Source organism: Phyllostomus hastatus, unplaced genomic scaffold (assembly GCF_019186645.2).
Source record: "Phyllostomus hastatus isolate PE091 unplaced genomic scaffold, TTU_PhHast_1.1 phas_scaffold_182, whole genome shotgun sequence".
NCBI lineage: Eukaryota > Metazoa > Chordata > Mammalia > Chiroptera > Phyllostomidae > Phyllostomus > Phyllostomus hastatus.
Window position 1 is genome coordinate 21,584,339 of NW_025334013.1, and position 25,141 is coordinate 21,609,479.

The window sequence follows — 25,141 nt, forward strand, 5'->3', positions numbered from 1 at the left end:
TTGTAGCAGTGTCCTTGACTGCTATCTTCCCTCTCACCCACACATGCTGCGTCAGCGAATCCTTCCAATATATCCAAATGCAATGTCCATGTCCATCACCCCGGTCCAGCTCTGCACTGCTTCTCTCCTTTGTGGCCATGGCCTCCCATCTTCCCTCCTTGCCCCTGTTATAATCTGTACTCGACGCAAGAGCCAAAGGGATCCTTTCAAAGCATAAGTCAGATCGTATTACATTTCCGCTCAGAAGCCTTCAGGGGCGACCTATGTCTCCTAGAGTAAAAGCCAAAGTCTTTAAAATGGCCTGCACAGCCCGATCTGCCCTGCCCATGACCTCAATCATTCTCCTCCAGCCCCGAGCCTCCCTGTTGTTCCTACAATATGCCGGGCATGTGCCTGCTGCAGCCTGCCAGCTCCCTAGAATGCTCTTCTCCCAGAAATCTTCACGACTCGCTCCTTCTCCTCCTGAAGTGTTTGTGTGGACACCACTTCCTCATGGAGGCCTTCTCTGACCACCCCATTTAAAACTATACGTCCAACCCGAGTTCTCCCTACCCCTTCCCTCTTTTATCTCCCTAACTTTCTAACACACTATGTCATTAACTTAGTGATTTTTGTCACCCCACACTGCAACATGAGCTCCACGAAAGCAGGGGGTTTTGTCTATTTTGTTCATTGCCGTCTCCTAAATGCCTAGAATAGTGCCTGGTACACAGTAGGCCCTCAATAAACATACCATTTGGTCCTTATACACTCAACAACCTTGGCCAGCAGTTATCATACCTGTTTCATAGATAACAAAATCAGGTTCAAAGTGATTAAGGGGATTTGCTGTAGGCCACTCTCAGCAACTTCTCTTGTGACCTGCTCCCAAAGCAGCCCCAGAGGCACCGCTAACCTTCTCCAGCATCTACCCCTCCTGGCTCAGGCCCCTGAAACTCAAGTACTTGACCTGCACTGAAACTAAAGCCCACAGTGACCAGTGCACCAGGGGACCACCTCCTAGCACCCCACCTCTCTCCACCTACACCAGAAAGCTCCCCAAGGATTTGTTCCCCACCAACTGCTGTCTGTGCTGAATACTTGATAGAATTCAGTTACTACCACAGAGTCACTGCTTTCCAATGTGCATTCAAACCCTTTTTATAAATGTGCTTTATAAACGTGCACTACTCTTCATGTGTATCCAGCAGGAAAATTTCCAATGAACACCAACACGGGCCCATTATGAAACAGAGGGTGTTAGTAGGGGAGCATGCATTATTCAAGCCCAGCTAATACAATGCGGCAGGGAAACATTTCCTCTGATTTGATCATCCCAAGGGAACAAGAGTGTTCCCAGCACAGTGAGAACACTTGGAGCTCTTCTCCTGGACCCCCCAGCCCTGAGGCAGGGGTGTAGAGAGGGCCCTCTGCCGCCCAGCACAGCCCGCTGGAGGTCAGGTCTGTGGAGATGGCCCATGGCACCTAGCCAAGAAGGAGGCCGTGTCAGTCTTTCCAATCCTCTTGTTTCTGGTTGCCGTGTCCACTGTGGAAGAGGGATGGGGAAGGGGGCCAGTGCACCATAGAGGCCATTCCCAGGGGCAAAGGCTCCTTGGATTCTCTCATGGTTGTTGAAAAGGAACCTCGAGGTGCAGGTGGACAGGAGGGGGTGGCAAGAGGGAGCCCTACTTCCTATCTTCTCAAGGTGGCATTAAGGAAGAAGCTCCTGCTCTTCTCCCCTCTCAGGACTCCAGGAAGAGTCCTCCTAGTTCCTGTGTCCCTCCTGTGTGCTTATCCTCCCCTCTGTAATGCCTTGGACCACTTTTAGTACAACGACATCATCACATCGCCCAACAGGAAGTAATGCATTTTTCCATGTATAATATGCACCAGTGGTTTTGGCCCAAAGTTTTTGGGACAAAAAGCTTTCATTTTAATTTTTTAATCCAATTATTTATTTATTTATATTTAGAAACATATTTTTCAGGGTATTATTTTGCAAATGGATATCGTTATTGCTTTCTGCAGTTACACTTTAAATGCATAAGCATAAATAAAATAATTAAAACATTTATATAGATACGGAATTAGTACTACCCATGTTTAATGCACATGCTTATTTTTCCCTCAAAAATTTGGGCAAAAATTGTGCCTTATACACAGCAAAATAAGGTAATTCCTGTTCCTCCTCCTTTCCTTCCTGCCAGTAACCATAGGAAGGTGCTGGAGAAGAGCTGAAGCTACAGGGGGCTCCTTAATGACACATCAACTTTGTGACCATTTCTTCCTGTGAGCTGGGTCTGGAGGGTCGTGCCACCATGTTGTCTGTGAGCATCACACATCAGCCTGGGGAATGCAGGGTTCGCTTTATGGGCAGGGGTTCCTCATGCGGACATCACATCTCTAAAAGATACGTGTCCAGACCTCGCTGGCCCAGGCCCATGCTGGGAGAGATGGAGCCCACAGTGGACTCCCACCATTGCCACTGCTGATGAGTGGGTCACGAAAGTGTCCCAGGCCAGGAGGGAAGCTCTGAGCACCAAGGATGTTGGCATCAAGACGCCCCTCCACATGTTGGAGCCTCAGTTTCTGAGTAACTCTGGGGAAGTGGTCAAGCCCTGAGTAAAAACACATAGTTAATCTATCTTTTAAACCATCTGACCAAGTGGGTGGGGAGCGATCATGGGCCATGGAGCACTATGGGAAATCAGCTACAAAATAAGCTCATTGCAAAGAGAGCTGGACGGACCAGGGCAGAACAAGAGTGAAGACTTGTAACAGGGTGCAGCCAAGAGGGGGGCCCTAAATAGGGATTTGGAATGGGGTCCAGAATTCAAGGTGTTCAGGCAATACTAGAAAAATATATAGGATGTCCTCACTGCCACAGGTGTGAGTTGGGGGCAGGGACACATGGAATAGGGCCATTGAGAGCTGTTTTGCATAGCAACAGCTTTGCGGCTATCCCCTGGCACGGTCATTTAACATATCTATAACCTTTAACTGGTTTTGGTCATTTAACATATCTATAACCTTTAACTATGTTGAATAGCTGCGGCCATGCTTTGAGCCAGGGAGAAGGGGGTGACTTCCATCCAAGATGTAACTGGGAGGCAGCTCCCCCTGGTTACAGCATCTGAGTGAGAGCTTGGGGATGATTGGCTCCACATCATGGGGACACACCTGCCCAGACTCACTTTGGCAGACCAGTAAAGCTGGAAGGATATGGGAGTGCTGGCAAGTGTAGCCGATTGTGGGAGGAGTTGGAAATGAGGCTGCAGAGGAAGATTGGCCCGGGAATTTAAACCCAGATGTGGCAGCCATAGAAGAGAGAACCACATGGCTGTGGCAGTGCAGAGAGAACCACATGGCTTTGGCCAGAGTAGGGATCCCCGCAGCTTTGCTGGGAGAGAACCACGTGGCTTTGGGGTGCTCCTTTTGGCCACGTGGCTTAAAAAAATAAGAGAGACTTTGCCTGGAAGAAAAGGGGTGCAAGGGCTTTTGTTGGAAGATCATGAGAAGGTGTGACATGACTTTGGATTAATTGGAGATCTTGACTGGATGGTGACACAGCTGATGGTGCTGGGAGCCTGAATCACGGACTTCTACTTCTTTTCCTGAGATACGGTACCCCAGATTAAGGCAGAGGGAAAAGGAAGGACTGTGTGCATCTGTGGGTATCCTAAAGGACTTTGATATTTTAATGAAGATATTAGGTTAATACTTTAAGTCTACATAGCTTTAAACAAACATTTCCTTTCCTTTTTACCAATCTCTGGCATTGAGAGACATCTTTCCTCTGGCGGCGGACAAGCGAACCTAGTGGGGGGTCCTTTCGGTAATAGTATATCGTACCCCCCTTGGCCCTGTTCTGTGACAGGCTCAGAGAACAAGGGAACGCCTCCCTCTAGATTGCCACAGGCCACCAGGGACAGGCCTAGTCCGAAGTAAGAACAGAATGGCAAGGACCTAGAGAGTTTCGGGGGATGTGTTCGTTCATGCCGTTTGTATGTTCATTCACGCGTGGAGCGTGGCCCAACAACATTCCACTGGAGCACTGGCCTTTAAAGAGGATGTGGAAACCGCTGATGTTGCAGAGGGAAAACGGAGCCCGGGGCTGGCTTCACCGCTCTGGCTCCACACAGAGCCACCTCCCCAGTGCATGTACACACATGCATGTACCCATCCATACACACACGTTCATGTCCACAAGAAGCACAACCACAAGACACATTTGTGCACTTGGGTACACATGCCTGTCCATACTTACATGCAAAATATGTAACTCATACTTATTCATGCTTTTGTACTGTATATGAACAAAGTCAGGCCTCCCAAGAGAAGAGTTGTGGCTTCAACTGGTTGAGGGAAATCTCACTAGATACATTCATCTCTTCTGCATGATAATGACTATAGGAGACTGCCAGGCTGCTCCATTCATCCTTTATGTTCTGGTTAATTACGAGACATTTCCCCGCTGTTGTAAAGGTTAGCGGGACACATGGTACATATTTAGCTAGAAGAATCTGGCAATACAAATGCCTCTCCAGCCTGCAGCATGAGTTACTGGGCTGGTCTGGCAGGAGACAAGGACTTGTTAGCAGAGGACAGGGAGGTCTGACCTGTCTCTGAGGCTCTGGGAATCATGAGCCGCTTCTGCTTATCCCAACAGATGCAGACTCCCCCCATGAGGGTGAGCCCCTGCCCTAACCTTGGCCATCGCTTTCCCCGCCACCTGGATGTCCTGTTGGTGGCAGGGTCCCTTCATCTCTGCTCACACCTACTCTGTCACCAAATCCAATTCATTCAACCTTAAAAAATCGTCCAATGTGAACCTTCTTTCGATGTTCTAAGCTACTCCTGCCCTAAACACATCTTTTTTTGCTTGGATTTTGTTCACCGATTCACTCTCTCTCGCCCATCTTTTAAAATGTTGCAGAACATGATCTTTTAAGAACGGAGATCTGATCTCCCCTCTGAAAACCTGTTGGACGTGCATCCTGCACTCTGTCCCTCTCACTGTGTCCCCGAGGGCCTGCCTCGCTGCTTGGCCACCAGCCTGGAGAAACGCTTTCATGACTCACGGGCCTTTGCTGGACAAAGCCAGTGTCTAGCACACTGGCTTCTCATCTCACTCAGATTTATGCCAAAGATATAACATTTGGTGCAGATGCCCAAGACCTAATGCTTCCAGGTACAGACCTTCTAGCAGATGCTGCAGCCTTTACTGTGGGGAAGAGCAGTTGGGAGGACAACTGATTGTCGGACAGAGCCAGGAAGCCTCACACCAACAGAAGATGAGGGGTCAGTTGACTTAAAGGATAGATGTAAAACCATCGCACCAGATTTGATCATGATGTTGCCAACACATAAAGGAAGAGACCGCGGCAGCCCCACTACTGTTGTGCACTGGGATGTTCGATGGCCATGGAAGGCCTCCTTCAAGGTTACCAAAAGTATTCATCCAGGGGAAATCAGGAAAGTGTGATGTTGCCTGTTGATGCTGTAACTGTGACTGCAGGAAGCAGCCGAAACCTGTGATAGACCTGAAGAGATTGCCCACTTTGCCGCAATTTCTGCAAATGGAGACAGAGAAATCAGCCACATTATTTCTGATGGAATCACAAAGGCCTGAAGAGTACCCTCACAGCACAGGGCAGAAAAACACTAAATGGTGAATTAGGAATGGAAAGCACAGAATTCAACTAAAATTGCATGTTCCCCCGAGTTGAATAATTCATCAAAAGTTCAGAAATGGGAATTCCAGGACACTTATGATACAGTGTCCAGTCCACTGTACCCACTCTTGAAATTGCCCAAGGCTGAAAGTCTTCAGTTGTAGTTGCTGCAGATGCTCTCGGTGGCCTCATTTTGAGTGGGACAAAAGCTGGCTTTCCGGTTCCAGCAGTCCAAGCAGCTCCAGGTGCTGGCGCCACAGAAAGAACCAACAAAGCTGGTGCTGCTGATGGTGCGTGGGGCTTGGGAACGAGAGCTGGGCTCTAAATCTTTAACGTGTTTCCCTTCATGACTCAGAAAAAGTTGGAGAGGTTATCGTGACCCGGGATGATGCCACGTTCTCATGTTCTCACAAGGAAACGGTGATAAGATTCAAGTTGAGAAACACATTCAAGAAACCACTGAGCAGTCAGAACGTTACTATTGCTGATGGTGACAAAAAACAACTAAATGAACATCAGATAGTCATTGTGCTGAAGATTGCTGGGACAAATGATGTGGAAGACAATGGAAAGAAACAGTCAAAGACGAACAGAATGCTATAAAAGCTGCTGGTGAAAAAGGCTTCATCTGGGTGCTTTGCTCTGGTGCACTCCGGGGTCGAATTCATTGCTCCAGCCAATGAAGAGCAAAAAATTGATGTGGAAACCATTCAAAGATCACTCCACATTCTGGCAATGACCATTGCTTAGAATGCATGTGTTGAAAGACTCGACAGTTAAGAAAATTATGCAAAGTTCCCTGGAAGCTGGTTATGTACAGTGCTGGGTAATTTTTTTTTAATAGAGTGGAAAAAGGAGCTATCAACCAAGCTTAGGTGGCAAGAAGTGTCCTGTTGGATGCTGCCAGTGTGTCTTCTTGCTTAACCACAGCAAAACTGATAGCTACTGGAGTTCCTAAAGAAGAGAAGGGACCCTAGCATGGTAGATGGGAGGCAGCATGGGGGCAGAATGTTCTAATGTCTAGAACGTGCTTCGCCATTATTAATGGACTGTGCAGTGGTCTTCACAAATGACTTTTGCTAAGTCAGCTGGAGAAAAGGATTGGAAGAAAGATGTTTCCGGGAATCACTGTGGCCATGGGTTACTGGTTCTGGTTGCCTTGACAATGCTGTTCTCTCTCCCTGCAACGTCCTCGCTCCTCTTCTCTGTTGGTTAAGGCCTCACTCAAAGATGATCTGCTCTCTGTGGCTGTCTCTGCATCTCAGGGGGAAGTCAATAATCTCTGAAGACTGCATTTAGACCACTGAACCTCTTAATGCATTGCAATGTCATGTCTTGTTCTCCTACCAATTTGTCCTGTGAGCTCCTATGGGTGTATCCTACGGCTGATGCAGAACCAGGTACAGAGAAGGTTTCCGACACTAGTCTGATGAGCAAGCAGATGAATGATCATTGTTTAGAAGGATATGTGCTTTGAATTCATTTCCTGCAAAAGGAACGGGTCCTACTCACTGGTGAGGTGAGGAGTGCCATGTTTTGTGTTCAAACTCACTTTGCGGCTCAGGCTCACTCTTAATTGAATTCAGAAGCCTGGCTTTGCGGGCTCCTGAGCTGGGCAGCAACAACCCTGCAATTTGTGCAAAGGACCCTGGAGGCCCAGAACCTGGAAATGAGGCTGGCAAGAGTTTGGCAGCTCAGCAGGCCCACAGAAGAGGACAAAAGAGTCAGAGCTTGGACCATGGGATGCCTGAGGCACCTTCCGCTCTGGTCGGAGACTGCAAATCAGTCACAAGCAAGAACACAATGTATTCAAGTAAAAAAACAGAAGCTTCAGCTTGTTACTATAAACAGCCTCAAGCATCTCAGCGAGTGCAAACTGTTGTCTGCAGAATGAAAAAGTTCATTCAACTAAGATTGAACTTTTTCATTCTGCAGACAATTGAGTTTACAGGACTTCCAGCAAGCCGGGGAGCCAGTGGCTTTCACTGTAGAGTATCTTCCTTCTCCTGGTCACCAGCACTGAATTGACAGGAGAGGCAATGAGAGGGGACAGCAGGGCCAGGCTAGGATTTGGCCGAAGGGAGGGATGGGCACTAGATGATGGTCAACAGGCAGAGTGGTGGGCAAAGGAAACACCCGCAAGTAGGAGCCAGAGCCGCCAGCTGGCTCTCATCGCAATGGTTTCCCCACGCAACAGAGTCAAGGGGACTGGTGGGGTGTGAGGCTTCGAAGTCCCATTTCCTGAGCATCTGTCATGTCCCAATATTTCATCAGGATCTCTTAATTTCCAATAGCCCTGTGGGGTTCACATTATCCCCTCTCAGGTGAGGAGGGTGACAGGGAGGGGTGCTGTTCTCCCTACCAGGGAACTCTATTGTAGTTGTGATCATTCAGCCCCGGGAGCATTTAAGAAAAGATTCTTCTCACTCTGATTCCTTGAAGTCTTGGAAAAAAAACCAAACCCCAAAACACAAAGAAGCAATTAACACTGAGAATAGAAGGCCTGGAAATAACCCTGGAGGCAGAAGGATTGATTGCACACTTCCACGTTTCCAGCACTGGAAGGAACCTTAGGGAACGCCCATTCCTGGGCTTCCCACGGTTGGGTACAGGAACCTATCATTTTAATACTCTCAGGCCAATGCCTGCTCCACAAAGCAGGGAAAAGGGGAACTGCTCTGGTTGAAGCTGGGGTGGAAACCTGGAGTCCCACCCACTCAGCCACTACCAAAACACCTGCTGGGAGAACTCCTGGGCCTCCAAGGAACCCACTTTGCAAACCCACTCTTTTGGCCCCCTCCTCTCATGCTATATATCTGGAGAGGACTCCTGTCGAAGAGGGGTTTGGTGGCCCCAGCCTCTGTTTTGCTTCGAATCTTGCACATCTCTAACCCTTCTTCTCTGAGCTACAGACAGGCAGAATAGCCAACTGCCTACTAGATAGTCCCCCAACCCCTGAGACCCCAATACTGCCCAAAACTCAATGTGTCCCAAGCAAAATTCATCCCCCACCTGCCTCTGCCTGAGACCATCCTGGTTAATATAATCATTTTTTACTCACTCACTCAAGCCAGAAACCTGAGATTCACCCCTGACCCCTCCATCTCCCCTCCTCCCCCTTCCCACTCCCACATCTGACTAGTCATGAGTGCAGTGGGGTGGGCCATGGGAGGCCTCCTCTGCTCTGTCTTCTCCGTCTCCACTGCTTCGGCCTAAATCAGGGGGCTCCAACCTTTTGGTGTCTCTGGGCCAGAGTGGAGGAAGAAGACTTGTCTTGGGCCACACATTAAATACATTCTGACACATAGTCTCACACACACACACACACACACACACATACACACACACAGAAATATCATAATGTTTTAAGTACATTTACGATTTTTTGTTGGGCCACATTCACAGCCATCCTGGGCCGCATGCGCCCTGGCCGCCGGTTAGGCACCCTACCCTGGTCCTCATCCTCTTCTGAGTCTCCAAGACTCCTCACCGAACCCCCTATTTTCCTTCTACAGCAATCAAAGAGCTTTGTAAAATGAAAACATGATCCCATCTCCCTTCTTGTTAAAAACTTCCGACCTCCTCTCATCACCCACGGGACCAAGCCAAACTTTGCGGTAGCTTTGGACACTGTGACCCTCCCTGACTTTCCAGCCTCCGGGCTTGCCGCCCCTCACTGCTTACCTCTGCACTAGCCTGCAGACTCTATTCTGACTCAGTACTTGTTTCCTGCAAGAGGCCTGGGAGTAAGTGTCTTAGGCTGCGGCCATCCATCTCAGTTGCAAACGGCTCAGCTCGGCCCAGGCAGCTCTAAGCAGCCGCAGACAATTCATAAATCAGACAGTGGAGCTGTGTTCCAATAGACCCTTATTTATGGTCACTGAAAATTTAAATTTTATACAATTTTCATGTGTCACAAAATCTTTTTCTTTTGATGTTACTTCTTCAGCTGCTTAAAAATGTAAAACCTACTCTTAGCTGGAGGACCAACAGACAGGCAGAGGGCCAGATCTGGCCTGCAGGCTGCAGCTTGCTTGCCGATCTCTGCTCTAGAGACACATAAATATTTGTGGTTCTTTAGACTGAACAATTTCATGCTTTCTTGCCTTCCCATACGTGGAAAGTTTCTTTCCATTGTTTGTCTGGCATTTCTTTGAGACCCATGTTGAAGACATTGCCACTTTTCACGGGTTCTTTTTTTTTTTTTGGTGGTGGCTTCTCTTAAGTGCCTCCAGCAAAACTAATTGCTCCTTTATCTCTGGTCTTAGCCCTTTATGGGGCCTCAATTACAGCTTTTATCATTCTGTACAGAAGTCATAGATCTGTGTCTGTTCCCCTCTTTACTTAACCTGTTCTTCTTAAGAGCAGATAGCGGTCTGGCCGTGTTCACCTTCCCATACTGTCACACGGTGGTGTCACACAGAAAATGCTTATTAAATTACACACGGTTGCCCACCTTCTGACAGCCAGCTGGAGGCAGGGCCAGACTAGAACTCAGACCCTCTGATACGCTGCAGTATTAGTTAAAATTGTGTCTAGCCACGAACAACTGTAATTTCTGATTGGCTGAGACAAGAATGGAGTGGGCTACATTGCAGCTTATTTATGAATTTAATTTAATTTTTGTTTCTCTGGGATAACATACACATCCACACATTAGGAGTTAGTAATTATTAGCTCAGAAGTGCCATGAATCACTGGGACTCTAATGCCATTAACCTGAACTGAGGTGAAATTGACCCTGTGCTGGTGATTCCCCAGGTTCACGCTTCAGACTCCTGTGTCCTGCTCTGCTCCTCCAGAGGCTGACCTCTGCGGACTGCTGGAGGACCAGGGAGCTCGTCCCAGGGAGCTCGTCGGTACAGCAGGTTAGACCCCAGGGCACAGAGCGGGCCAGAGCAGGCGTCTGTGCCCTGTTCCTGGCTTCCTGTTGGGTTGGCAGGTGGGAGGCACAGCAGATATGAGGGAGGAAGGGGGGATCTGGTTACTGGTTCCAGGGGCTCCCTCCTGCATCATGGGTTGGCAGTGGCCAGGCTCCTGTGTTCTGCCCAGAGGCCCCTTTCCAATGGCTCCAGCCCTCACTGTCCCCTCCCCTGACCCTCTCCCCAGCATGGTAAAGGCTAAAGGCTCCCCATCCCATGGATTCCTTGAACCCACCCTCACGTCTCTAACTGGTCCCTTCACTAAACCTTCAGCGTAAGCCCTGCAGTATGCTTTCTGTCTCCTGCTATGCCCCTGACCGAAAATGATCTTTGCCACTCTTTCAGACTGAATTTGCAGACAGGAAAACTTCGATCGGTCTTTAGGAGTTCCAGAGCTTTCATCCTTCACAGCAGTGGCTCTCAGTCAGGGGTGAGTCTGCACACAGGAGACAGTCGGCAATGTCTGCGGTGCCACTGGCATCTGGCTTCCGGTGGGCAGAGGCCAGGGATGCTGCTAGACATCCAGCAACTCGAGAGCAGTCCCCGCACAGCAGAGTCATCCAGGCCACAAGGTCGATAGTGCTGAGCCGGACAGACCCTGCTCGATGGAGCCACTGACTGAGTTACTAAGTGACTGGGGGATACCCTGTCACTATGTACACTCAGTCTGGAGAACCCCAGGAAGAGAAGGTCCCAGGGAAGAATCATGTATTAGTACAGTCAGCACGCACCTCGGCCGGCCATTCATGCCAGGCCCAGGTGAACAGTGCCGGCCGGGGTTCAAATCAGCACCACAACACACTATCGACGAGACCTTGAGCCAGCCCCGTACCCTCGCTGCAACTCTTCTCCCTCACCTAGGACATGGGGCTGGTGGGAGCACCGACTCCACACAGTTGCTGTCAGGACTGAATGAAGCCGTGCATGTCGAGTGCCTGAAACCGAGGAAGAGAGCCCTTCATAGGCACCGACACGCTCGAGTGTGCGAAGCCTGCTCTGGGCTGCGCTGAGGGAGACAGAGCACAGGGGAGACACAGAGAGAGGAGGAGGCAGGGCCTGCTTCTGCGGGGCTCCTGAGTGATGCAGTTTTCCAGGTTGTGGGCTGTTCCCCGCTACACACTTGTGAAATTCTTTCTGCAGTTGTGACTAACATTAAACACTGGGAAAGAAATTTTCAGGGTGCAACACGTTAAGTCAGGGTAAATACCACTGGGTGACCTTTCCCTTTTAGTTCTGCAGATATATGTGTGTGTACTGGGTTGGGATGGAAAATGTATTTTTTTTTTTTTTACAGTGGGGTGAGATTAACAAAACAAAGTTTAAAAGCTTCTCGTCAAATAGGAAAGGTGAGACACCCCGAGCACCGGAAGAGAAGGCCCCGTGGCGTGGCAGAAAACTCGCACAGGCTGCGAAGGCAGCTTCGCCGCTCACAGGCTGTGTGACCTGTGTGTGTCGGGCTGGTGACACAGCCTCTCTGAGCCTTGGCTTCCCCAGGGGGAACCAGGAATCCGCACATTTGCCGCTGTGCCTGGGGGAAGCTCAAAAGAGGCAACGGGCATACCGTGTGCAATCCAGGGTCTGGTGCACGGTAGGTGTGCAAGGCACGTGTGCTCCCCACCTTCTAGAGCCTTCCTGGTCTGGGTTCTCTCTGCCCATTGTCCGGCATCAAACCTTAACCTACAACCAAGACAACAGGGCCCTCGGCACACGGAACATGAGAAACACCCCGCGCCTATTTAATCAGATGAAACGACAGCCTTCATCGCTCTCCTACTTTGGAAAACACACAGAAGGGCCCAGACAGCCGCTCGCCCCCACAGAGGCCCAGACTCCGCAGTGGGGAGAGGTCTCCGGGAGGGCTCTCCGAGCGGGCCTTTGTGAAGCTCCTCGGCATAGGTGGGCCGCCTGTTTATTTTTCAAACATTTCAAAGGTGCTCTGCTACCCAAAGCTGAGGAAATGAGGCTGCTCTTAAAAGGCTCAGACTTTCAAGGTAATGCTTCTGCTGCCCGTGCTGCTTTCATCCCCGTTTCCAGCCAGAAAGCCTGGCCCAGGGGCCTCGTGGCAGGGGCTCCGCGCTCTGCTCTGCCAGGGCCACCTCTGGGGTGGGCTGCGTGCCGCGCTGCTGTGGCTGAGCCTCCGGGCCTCCGGGGTGGGGCTGGGGGGACAGGCCGCCAAGATCTCCACTTGGAATCAGGGGCTCCCTCCTCAGCGCACCTTCGGGGGGGCACCGACTATAGCTCACATTTGCTCTTCCAGCAGGCCCACTGGATGCCATGCTTTTGTGAGCACTGATTTCCCTCCCTCACTCCCTGGCTCATGCAGTCCCTCCCTCCCTCTGCCACTCACTCACTCACTCGCTCGCTCACTCAGTACAAGGGAAGCCCACTCCCCAGTTTACTCCCCAGAGCCCCATAGAGGGCCTGAGACTTAATAGGTGCGCAATCCAAGTTCATCATCAAATCAATTAGAACCAACATTAATTTGTAATTGGTAACAGTTAAAGGCTTAATGAGCAAGTTATAAAGCAAACCACTGGTGTTTATCTCTGTAAAGTTTGTGTACTTCAAATAAACTCGAGGTTGAAGAGGAACATCATAGTCTACCCCAACCATCCTTGGAGTTCGCATCTCCTGGGGTCCTGGAGAGCTCCCCGCTTTGGGGCTCACCCACCCCTCTCTAGAGCCGGTTCTAGGGGTTAGGAAATTCTTCACGACTGGGGCAGAGACCCGCTTACCGGCACTAGCCCCCTGCCACTCCTGGTCTGACCTCTCAGCACCGGGCAGTTCTTCACGGACCGCAGCCTCTCCGCCCTAGTGCTCCCTACGTTACTTTGCCTGGTGTTTATAGTGCAAATGAGAGAGCGAACTTGTGGCTGTTCTGCTTTATAAGGGATGGGCTGATCTCTGGTGGTTAAGAGGGTGAACTCCAGATTAAAACACAAACTAAGCAAACAAGAAGAACAGAGACAGAATCATGGATACAGAGAGTGTTTTGAAGGCTGCCAGATGGGAGGGGTGTGGGGGAGTGGGTGAAGAGGTGAGGGAATTAAGAAGTACAAACAGGTCGTTACAGAATAGACATGGGGGTGTAAAGTACAGCGTAGGAAATGGAGGAGCCAAAGAGCTTATATGCATGACCCGTGGAAATGAGCAAAGGTGAGAGGATTGCCTGAAGGAGTGGAGGGTGCTGGGTGGAGGGGGAGGCAAAGGGGGAAAAATTGGGACAACTGTAATAGCATAATTATAAAGTATAATTAAAAAAATAAGATGCAAAAAAAATCACACAAAAGGCCTTGGGAAACTGGATTCATTTCTCTGTGCCTCAGTTTCCTCATCTGTAAAATGGGAATGACGATGGCATTTGCTTCACAGGGTGATGATGAGGATTCAGTGTGATGATGCTTATCAAGTGCCCAGCATGGCATTAACAGTTATAACCAGCCTGGTCTGCAGAGGGGTGGCCTGGCCTGCAGAGGGGTGGCCTGGCCTGCAGAGGGGGCGGCCTGGCCTGTGCAGTTCACTCCCTGGGGCCCCAGACCGTGATGGCAGGTCAGAGATGCAGAGAGGCAGGTCTCCGGGTCTACAGCTAAGAGCAGGACCTCGGAGGCAAGTGTACCCTGAAGCCACAGGAGACCCAGTCTGGGATGGGATGAGCTCCCCCAGGGAGTCCCCTCAGCTGTCCACCCAGGAAGCATGGCAGCCCCGGGCCTACCTTGGTACTGGGCGCTGAAGCCGCGCTGTCGGTGGTTGCCATCCGAGGTGAAGTGCAGCCGCAGCCAGTTCTTGCTGCTGATGACAGGGGCTGGGAGGCTGGCTCCAGTGAACCTGTGGGGACAGGAAGGGGGCAGGGTCAGGGACCACAGATGGCTGGGACAGGGGGATGGGCATCTCGGAGGCTCCCCACTTCCCACGCATGCCTGGGCCTCTCTGCCCGAGCCCGGAGCAAAAAGGATGGGTCGTGTGGCCCTGCACCCTCCTGCCACCTGGGGCCTGAGTGGCCTGGGGTGGCTCCTCCAGAAACCCTTCCCACTGCTGGGTTCCCCTGAGACATTTTGGGGTGAAGTGGGACCTTCAGGTCTGGAACAGAGGTCCAGCCCCCCAAGGAGAGAGGTCCAGGCCTCTGAGCATAGGCCCCTCTCCAGCAGATGTCCACATACCAGCCCCCCGGAGAGGCCCAGACCCCCAGTGCAAGGTCCAGCTCCACGTAGAGGACCGACATCCAGCTCTCTGGCAGGGGTTCAGTGCCCTGGTCCCAGACAGAGGGTCAGCTACCCTAGCAAGGTCCCGTCCTGGGACCTCCAGGGAGTGAGGAGAAAGGGCGTGGGCAAACACCACAGGTGGTGTGGCCCCTCACGTGGGAGAGGCCACTCTGGCGCCACTTGCTGGGCCCTGGGCCTCCTCTGGCTCCTCCCTGGCCCCGAAGGCTCACCCCTCCTCCCTCAGGTTAGCCTCTGAGTTCCAGCCAGTCCAGCTCCGTGGGGGTGGAGCGAGCCTGGGTATCTCCCACTGCAACTGGTCACTGCGCCATCCTCTTGATCACTGCTGTCCCGGGCCCACTTCCAAGTCAACCAGATCTTTCATCCTAGAGTCAGTCACTCAGAGCACAGGAACCTTTGGTGGCTCCCCAGTGCCTACACAGGACTGGCCTTTCAAACTACACCCGGCCCTCTGCTCAGTGCTGGCCCTCGCCACCACACTGGGCCGCAGCCCTCCCCACTCTGCTGATTCCCCTGCTCCCCAGAAGTCCCCTCCACCTTCCCTCCTCTACCCCGCAGCCCCTAGCAGGCCAGGTGCTCAGTGTCCTCCCTCTGTTCCCACCTACGAATCAGGCACAAACCTCCGGATGCTTCCTGTGGGGCACCATCTCTCCTGTCTGCTCCCTCTCCCCAGACACTCTGCTGACATCTTCTAAGCATTCCACATGTTTCCTTTTCTATGCCTTTGCCTTTCTGCCTGGAATACACCCTTCTGTCACCCTCACCCCTGCACCACCCATGTCACCGAGGTGACTCTGGGAAGCCCTCAGGTATCACTTCCCCAGGAAAGCCTTTCCTCCTCTTCTTGGTTCTGCAGCCACACCGATTTTTGGTTCAGATCCAGGTTCACCACGAACTAGCAATGTGACCTAAGACCAGTTACTTAACCTTTCTGAGAATGAGAATGGTAACACCAGCCCCTGAAGAGTGTGTGGGACAAAATGAGAGGCCTTATGGGGTAAAGAAACTAGCCCAGCACCTGACACACATTAGCTCAGTCAGTATAACTACCCTCGCCCCTCCTCTGTGATGCCCCAGCGTTGTATTCCAATCATAATGCATTTATCCTGGGTGTGTGCCTCCCTCAGAAAACTCCTCAAAGAGGGCAGTGCAGCCTCTTGGTGAAGATGCTTGGACTCTGGAGGGATCAGCTGCATGACCTTACAGAAATTACTTAAGCGTTCTGGGACGTTATCTGTAACCTGAGGACCCTTACGACCCCTCCCTCGAAGCCTGCATGGATTAAACGAGATCATACACAGAAAGACCTTAGCGCAGTCCCTGGCAAACAGAGACCTCTTGGTAAGCGGCAGCTGCTCTTGCCTTCCTCATCATTGCACTGAGCACCTAAGAGAATGCTGTGCACAAGGCAGGAGTGTCAGGATTCCAGCACAAAACAGCTGGCAAGGTCACAGAAGAATTATTCTGGGAGTTTAATGGATTCTTTACAAAGGGGGACCCACTTTCCACAGAAGAAATGGTTATCTCTGGAGGAGAGAGCTGCATGGATGCAGATCTTCCATCCAGACTACAGCCAGTTTGTGCAAATCACCTAGAGGGAGCGGGGAATGAATACTTGGAACTCACTCTCTTCCCTCCCCTCCTCCAATCTCCTGCTAATGCTTCTGTTGATCCTGCCCAATTGACAGCCCCAGGCCAAGGGAGCACACTGAAGTGGGCCTACAGGTTAAGCCTTCCTAAGCATGGAACAGGGTGGAGAAGGAAGGGAAGAGGAGCTGGAGGAACAAATGGAAGAGATGCAGCATGCTAGGTCTCCATCAATACAAACTAAAAACGCTACCCAGCGAGCTCCACACCCTGCCCCACTGAATTTTTACTGTAATGAAAATGCTGACACACACTAAACTCCAGGAATATAACCCATATTGTTATGGTAAGAGCTATTATAGAAACCAATTACTGTATTTCACCAGATTCCATTTAAAACAGTTTATTATAGGCTGAGTCATTTACGTTTTCTAAGGAGCCACAAACAGTATTGTGGGTTGTATTTTTTTTCCCCAGGCCAAATTCAATTCTATCTCAATGACAAAACTTAGAGGCTATTTACATAAGGGAAGTAAAAAGAGGGAGAAATTACCTGAATAATTCAAAACCAAAAACTGTTTATTGCAAACTGGAATGCAGGGAGGGTGCTGGGGTCCCAAGAGCAGGATGGAAGTAACGGTCAAGATTGCAACCAGAAATCAGAGGCTTCCCCGCCCTTGGATCTGCCTGAAGCCCCCAGTTGCACAGCCTGGCAGAGCCCCAGGGGTCATCTCCCTCCTCTGCCTTCTCCCACGCCTTTGCCTGCTGCCAGGAATCTGGTTAATTCCTAAGACTTAACCTTGTAGGGTTCTCAGTTGCTCGTGCATCTTTACTCTGCTCTGTGCTGCTCCTGCGTCCTTGGACATAAATATTGCACATTTAACAGTTTTCTTTTTGCATCTGTGGAAAAACCGGGAGCTTCCTTGTTGGAGTGGGGAGGGTGCCCTGCCTTACTCAAAGCCCTCCAATAAAAAGTCCCGGCACATGAAGCGACGCGGATCACTCTCAAGAGCATTATGCCGGGTGATAAAAGAGTACACCCTGTACGACTCCGTTTGTATCAAACTCTAGAGAGTTCTAAAAGGTTAATCTACAGAGAGAGAAAGCAGATTGTGGTGGCCAGAGCTTGGGGTGAGAGTTACAGGTGGGGGCTGCCAGGGAAAGAACAGTACAGGGGACCTTCTGGGGTAATGGAAATGTTCTCTATCTCGAATGGGACGGTAGTGATATGAAATGTACACCTTGGACAAAGCTCTGAGAACTATGGGTAATTTTACTTTATGCACATCGCACTTGAACAGATCTAAGTAAAAACAAACAAATCTTTCACTCTGAGGCGCCAGCCCTCAGCGTAAAAGATCTTACTGTGGCCAACAGACCTTAAAAAAACAGTGTGCCTTCCTTCTTATCTCTTCATTCTTTATGCCCAGCCACGTGGTCTTGAAGTTCAAAAGTGGCTGGGCCTGCTCCCGACTCAGGGCCTTTGCACTTGACATTCCTGCTACCTGCTACCTGGCTCTTCTCCCAGGCCCCACCCCTCACTTCCTCCGAGCCTTTGATCCAATGCCACCTTCTTGGTACGGCCTTCCTGGTCTGACTCCCAGCCGTCTGTGCACCCTGAGTGCTCAGGCATGCACGGCTGTGCACACACACCCCACACACATCCCATTCTCCAGTTGTGGGAGCCGGAGCACACACTGCTTTTTTGCTTTTCTGCTTCTGCACTTGCTGTTTATGCCCTTCCCCATTGTACCACCTGGCTGCACAGAGAGGTTAAATAACTTGCTCAAGATCACACAGTTATTAATTGGCAGAGGTGGGATTCAAACCCAGGCCATTGCGCTCAGAGCCTATGTACTCAGCCACTGCATTGTACGGGCACATACCTGCAGGCATGAAGTTTAGGCTGACTTCCATTCTGTTCCCATTGTGCCCCTCCTTCTCCCTGCAGGATCCTCTTTAATTTTGTTCCCTCTTAGAATCATAATTAAAGGAGAGAAACACAAAGAGAGAGTCTCCCCTTCAAACCTTTCTGTCCACATTAATTTCACTACGGGGGGCCTGGGGAATTCCAAGTTCACCCAGGAAATTGCTATTGCAGTACAACATAAAATGTATTTAAGCAATTACACTCAATTTTTTTTTCCTTTTGGTAAATTGACTTCTGTTAAATGGGGCTTCATTAATGGAATCTGGCTCGGGGAGGATTAAAAAAAAAGTCACTCCCTTTAATGCGTGGAGCTGATTATGGGAAAAGTGGCCTTGAGTTCCTCTGCAGAAAGCTCCAAGTTCTTCTCTCGGTGACAGCAGAGCAGACTCTGCGGAAGGCACTTCCTCTGAAGAAGTGACCTAGAGTCCGGATGTCGGGGAGCTGAGAGCCACCTCTGCAAGATGACCACAGGGACTCTGCAAAGCACTGCTGCCTAAGTGAGAGCTGAGGGAGAGGAATGTTAGGGAATCTTGGTTCAAATTGCAGCGTTCCTGAAAACTGACATCCTCAGGGGAACATTCACTCATGTGCTTACTCATGAAGCATCTATTATGTATCAGGCACTGTGTTTGCCGGTGGGAGCCACTCTCACTGCGGTCCCCTGGATATGGGGAGTCCCTGCTAGGCCTGTAACCCACAGGAGGAGTCAGCTCCATGTTCCCCTCTCTCTGCAGCCTTCACTCTCGGCCAATAGCATCTGGCCTCGGTGCTCCCAGATCTCCTCCTGTGGTCTTTATCTCTTGTCTAACTTGCGTGCGCTGCCTGGATACGGTTCAGAGTTGGAGCATCTCCGCATTCCAGGGCCAGGCGCAGACCAGCCGTCCCTTCCCAAGGTTGGCGGGAGAATATGAAATACAGGAGGTATTTGCCACCTGATCCCCACTCCCACACCCTCCTTCCTTCCCACCTGCCCACTGAGCTCCTCCCTGGGGGATGGAACCTCCCTGGTTCCATCACGGAACAAGGGAAACCGTCTGGAAATGTCCTAGGCATGGCCAAAGAGCTCCAAGGCCCAGGTTGGCGGCCTGCCACCCACACTGCCTCTCATCCCTGAAGTGAGCTTTTATTAACTCAGCCCTGAGTTAATTACAGATGACTTCTATATCTGTTTTCATTTAGCCAAATCCCTAGGACTCTTATGTCAAGGTAAAGCCTTTTCCCAAAACAAACCCACGATGGTACATATTTTTCAGAAAGTGGGTGAACGCCTCAGATGAAAGCAGGTCTTTTTGGAGTATGGGCTGCTGGAGTCCCCCAGTCTCTGGCTTTGTCTTTGGAAAGAGGCCTTTTGGCCATCTGAGGCTCTCGTTCCCGAAAGTGCCTGCCCACCGCACTGGTGCAGACAGTTCTAGAGACCTGAGCAGCCTATGAAGATTCAACTCCTGGCTACCTGGCTATTCTGTGTGTTTGGGGTTGTTTGCTCCGCTCTGAACAAACCAAAGCCCCATCTCCCCCCAGTCATTCCTGCTCCTAGTGCTCCCTGGCCCCTAATCCTCACCTTCCTCCCAGTCAGCCAACCCAGGCATCATCCTGAACTCTTCCTTGCCCTTCCCCGCTTGCCACCCGTGGCCAAGTCATCTCCCCCTCATCACATCTCATCTTTTCTCACCTGGACCAAAGCAACAGCCTGCTGATCTGCCCTGTACCTCCAATCCCACCTCCATACTCTGTGGGGGATTCGATCAAGTCCCTGCCTTGCTGGGAACTCAGCAGTGAAGGCCTGTGGGCTCCAGGATCAAGTCCAAACTTTTTAATGCCTTTCCTCTGCAGTGACACCCACTCTGACTCCTGCTACTTGCACGTCTCCATGCCTTTGCATATGCTGTTCCCCCACCTGGAATGCCCTTTCTTGTTGCCCCACCTGACTACTTGGGAAAATACCACTGATCCCATAAACCTAACCAAAGTCTCCTTTCCTCCACCTTTCCCTTCCCTCACCACTGCCCCCCCCCCACCCCCGGAGGAGCAGCTCCCTCCAACAGTGTCTCCTGTGTGGCACAGACACGCTCCTGCCATTGTACTGAGCACATCAAAGCATAGCCACCTTTGGACTTGACCATTGTCTTGTCTGGAAGGTGAGCTCCGTAAGAGCAGGGATAGGACCTTCTTTCTCATGGTGTGTCTAGCAACACAGCACAGTGCCTGGCACACAGAACAAATCACTTCCACAGAACAGGGGCTGGCCAACTACAGCGCGCCAGCTATTCGTAAGTGAAGTTTCGTTGGCTCACAACCATGCTCATTTGTTTACATATTGTCTGCTTTCATGCTGCAATGGCAGAGCTGAGTAGTTGTGACAGAAACTATAACGTACAAAGCCAAAAATATTTATCTTGTCCTTTACGGAAAGATTTTACTGACACCACAGAAACCTTTCTGATGATGCAGTTGTAGTTTGTTGGTAAAATAATTTTTTTTTGTAAGTCAAAAATAATACAAATATGGATGCATATCTTAATCATTTCATTATAAAATATTTAGACAAAACCAAGGGGGAGGGTGGAAGCAAGGGAGGGAAGTGGGTTTGCAGGGGGTAGAAGGGTGGAGGGGAAATTCAGACAACTGTAATTGAACAACAATAAAATAATTTAAATTAAAAATAAAATATTTAAATGTACATATATTTGCCAATCTATTTAATGCAGGAGCAAGGCCTTTCCTTCCACCATGGGTTCATTCTCCGCATTGTGTACTTACACAAACTACACCCATAATGCATTGTTTACCCTTCCCAATTTTGCTGCAGCTCGTCCAGTCAAATACTTATTGAGCACCTACGATGCACCAGACATTGTCCTGGATACGGGGGACATGATGGTCAACAAGACAGACCTGGTCCCTGTCCCGATGTAGTGAGTGCAGCTGTCTCCCTCACTCACTCACACCTAATATTTAGGAAGAGGTTCTTTCCAGAGCTTCCCCTTCGTGGAGCCATTTCAAAGCATCCAATTTCGTTTCCATAGATGCAACTATATTTCCTTTCACACTCATATTTCATCAGCTTATGTGATGTTTTAATTTAAATCACATAATTACAATAACAAGTATGACTGGCACCAAGAGAGCTGGCAACAAACCCATCTGATTCTCAGAAAGAGCAAGACTCAGCTGGTGGGAGCCGGGAGTGCACAGGCATTGGGGGTGGGGGTGCGAGCAGCCTGCAGGCAGCTGGGCTCAGAGCACCGCAGGCACCGGTGAGGGAGATCTATCCAGGCCATGGGAGTGCCAGCTACTCCAGGGAGCTGCTTTGGTGGCGATGGTAAAGCATATACATGCTTTTGAATAAAGGAATGAATGAACAAATGAACAGCATTCTCTTGCTTTCAATAGTGGGGCACCTGTTCTAATTTGTCATTGGGGAGAAGAAACAAGCTAACTTTAAAGTTTTATTTGAGAAAGCCTTCAGAGAGAGGTCTTCTAGGTCTAATGCCCAGCTACATATGAATCCCACCTCAAGCATCTAGCAAGAATGCTGTAGAAACTACAGCATTCTTGACAAATGGTCAGTCAAGATCGGTTTGAATGTCTCCAAAGATCAAGAACTCACCTCCTTGCCAAATCTTCCCTGTCCACTTTGGTCCACACCCACCCTTTTTCTAGCTACTCCCTGCTCATCCTTCAGATGTGAACTTACAGCCTGTGGCTCCAAGTTGGCTTCTTCTGTGTACCTCTGGACTTCCTGCCCTTTCTCTGCCATAGTGCTTGGCTCACCAAGCATTTCATTGCTCAGGGGTCTGCCTCACCCACCAAAGTGTGAGCTCCCTGAAAGCAGGAACTATTTCTATTTCTTTCTTGCTCAGTTTTTTCTTAGTACCTTACAGGGTGCCTGATACAAAGAAAGGGCTCAGTATATACTGCTCACAGGGAGGAGGAATGCTTGAAGGAACGAACAAGTGGATGAGATCTTGGTGGTGGGAAAAGCAAAGGAGGAGGCAGATGAGTAAATGAGCCTGGAGATAGGAGGCAAGGCCTTGAAGGCCATGCTGGGCTTCATCTGAGTTTCCCATGAAGACACTGCCACACCCCCTTGGTCCCTCAGCCTTTGTGGTGCTTCCCATTCATGTGGCAGCTGCTGGTACCTTTCAGGAGGGACTCTTCTCATGATGACATATCCCTTATATAGCACCAGTGGAGTTTGGTAATCAACGTGAGCAAATGTTCCTCCCCAGCAGCAACTCAATAAACTCAACAAGTTATCAGGACTTTTCCCTGTGCAGCTAATTGTCAGCTCCAAGGTGAATGCTTTTCCCCCTCCATGCACTGTACCCTGGAGACATGTGTCTGAGCTGGGGCTTGCTGAGGGACAGGGCACCTGGCTCTGTTTGCTGTCAGGTGTCATCACTGATGTCCTAGGGATATCACATTGAGAAGGCCTGGGGCGTGATTTGGGGTGTTAGTTCCCTCCATTCCCCAGCTCAGCTGCTCTCCCCGCAGAAGTGCTGGGTGAGGCACCTCCGGACTCTGCGAGAGGCTCTGTCCATGGTGCTGAAGTGAACAGAATGTGTTAGGTCTGGTGCCAGGTGCCACGCTCAGGGTGAGGATGCTTGAGGTGGACCTCCACCAAACTTTCAGGGCATGCCCAACACTCTCCTCTTCTATCTGTGGGACTAAATCAGGCACTTCCACTGTTTTCTAAGTGCTAGAAGCTTTAGAAGATCAGTCTCCCTCTGCCTCAACCCACAGCTCCGGAAACTGTCAGGACACAGCTGTTTGACTGGAGTCGGGGGGCATGTGACCCAGGCTGGGCCAATCAACCAATGGGACTGTACACTCACTATATGAAGAGAAAGCCCCACAGGCCAGGAGGAGATTTGCAAAAAGGGTGTACCAGCATTATTTCTTCCACTTCTCTTGCTGTCTGCCCCATCTCCTCCCCGCCCCACTTCATTCTCATACGATGTCCTGAACCTTGTACATTCATCCTCCTCTAGCCTGACTAGGACTGAATCTAAGAGCAGTCTCGGCCCTGACTAGCCTCTGGGCCCTCAGTTGCCCATTCACTGTGTCCAAGTCTCTGTTACTATGGGTCAGACCTGAGATCCAGCCTGGAGACCTGGTGGTCCCCATGCTCTAAGATGCTGAAGCCTCCCTGCCGCCATTAGGCTGGGCCCAGGAACAGGGTGCAGGCCTTAGGAGCCTGGTAACCAGGGCACTTACACTCCACATGACCTGCTCCTTTTCCTGGCTCAGGTATCTGTCTACATAGAGATGACACCTGTCTGGTTCATTACTTCTCTTGTTTAAGGCAAGAGGTTTAGAAGGTTAAGGGTGAAGGGCTGGGCCTGTGGGGTCAGGAAGTTCTGTATTTGAATCTGGGCTCCACTGTTTATCATTGTGTAAACATGGGCATGTGCCATAGCTTTCTGAGTCTCAGTCTCCTCATCTGTGCAGCACAGCCGTGCTTGTGTATACAGTGTGCTCAGAACTCTGCCTGACACACAGTTGGTGCCTCACGAATGGGAAGTACTTTCTTTCCTTGCTTAGGTCTGAGAAGACAGGGACTGCATTTTATCAGTGCCTTCAACCCTCCTCTCCAGAGCTCACAGGGACTAAGCAGACCCAAGAGCAGCCAAGGTTTCCCTGGGGAAGTAATGACAGCTGTATCTCCTCTAGTGACAGACTAGCATGGGGGGGAAGGACAGGGCACTCTGTGGCACCCAGAGTAGCCAGTACCCTTGGCAGCCACCTTCAATCTCTCCCTGATATGGCCCCAGCCTGGCCTCTACCAGCTCCTGCTGACTCAGCCTTGCCCTTCTTCTTCCTGGCACTGTCAATGTGACTCAGAGAAGGGACCTGTTCACTTCCAGGGAGGGTGGCAACGCATGTCTCTCAGAGTCTGGCCTCCAAGGATCACATTTGGGTAATATTTCTCCTCCAGAGGGAATGTTTGCAGATGTCTTATCAAGGGGCCTCCCATGCCAGCCTTTGCCAACCACTTGACTGCCGTTTGGACTTCGAGCATCACGGATGCTCCCTGTCTCTCTCCAGGAAGCAGCTAGCCAGCCCCGCTGGGCAGCCTGGCAGTTCTGAATCCCTGGCTGAGAATGTGAAGCTTCCTGTCGGCTGCAGAATGGAGGAGCTAAAACATCTAGGGGATGCTAAGGTCAGTGAGCAAGATATCCCAGAGTCAGGTGGAGCTGGAGTCTGATCCATTGCTCTGTGACCTTGGGGAGGTTGTCTCACCTCTCTGAGCTCTCTGTCTCCAGTGTGTATCTCAGAGCATGATTGTGACAGTTAAAGATGATGCACCAATGCTCACTCATAAGTTCATGCTAAAGCTTCAAAACACAGTGGCCACAATTCTTGGTCATGTCACATCTCAGGGAAACTCATGGGTAAAGGGACTAACATTGACTGAATAGAAAGCATTCTGGGGTAGAGATTGAGCACGTGGGCCCTGGAAGGAGCCTGCCTGGGTTCAAGTCTCAGCTATAAACTTAACAGCTGCCTCACTTTGGGGAAGTAACTGACCTGTGTTGGGCCTCAGCCTTCCCCTCTATTTCATAAGGATAACAACGGCATCCTAGACATAGAGCTAGTAGGAGGTTTAAGTGAGAAAACATATATAAAGGCTCAGTACAGTGCCTGGCACATGGCAAACTCTCAAAAAGCATTTGCTGTTATTACTGAGGGCCCACCGTGTGCCAGTGTTGCACATCTACTATCTGTAATAAACTACATGACGAACTATAATAAACCAGGTCCAGCCATCGGTATGGTGGAGCAGAAACAAGGAGGGGAGAGGAAGGAGACGGGAAGGAGAGAAGTGGA

The 25,141-nt window shown here is 50.4% G+C and overlaps 1 protein-coding gene across 2 annotated transcripts in view; it reads right to left on the bottom strand.

Annotated features, from left to right (window-relative positions):
- CSMD2 (CUB and Sushi multiple domains 2) overlaps positions 1-25,141 on the bottom strand; it is a 550,409-nt gene that overhangs the window by 273,748 nt on the left and 251,520 nt on the right. For both annotated transcript variants that reach the window (XM_045858971.1, XM_045858969.1), the window contains exon 6: positions 14,289-14,401. In XM_045858971.1, the coding sequence (XP_045714927.1) occupies positions 14,289-14,401 (113 nt within the window). The remainder of the gene's footprint in view (positions 1-14,288; positions 14,402-25,141) is intronic.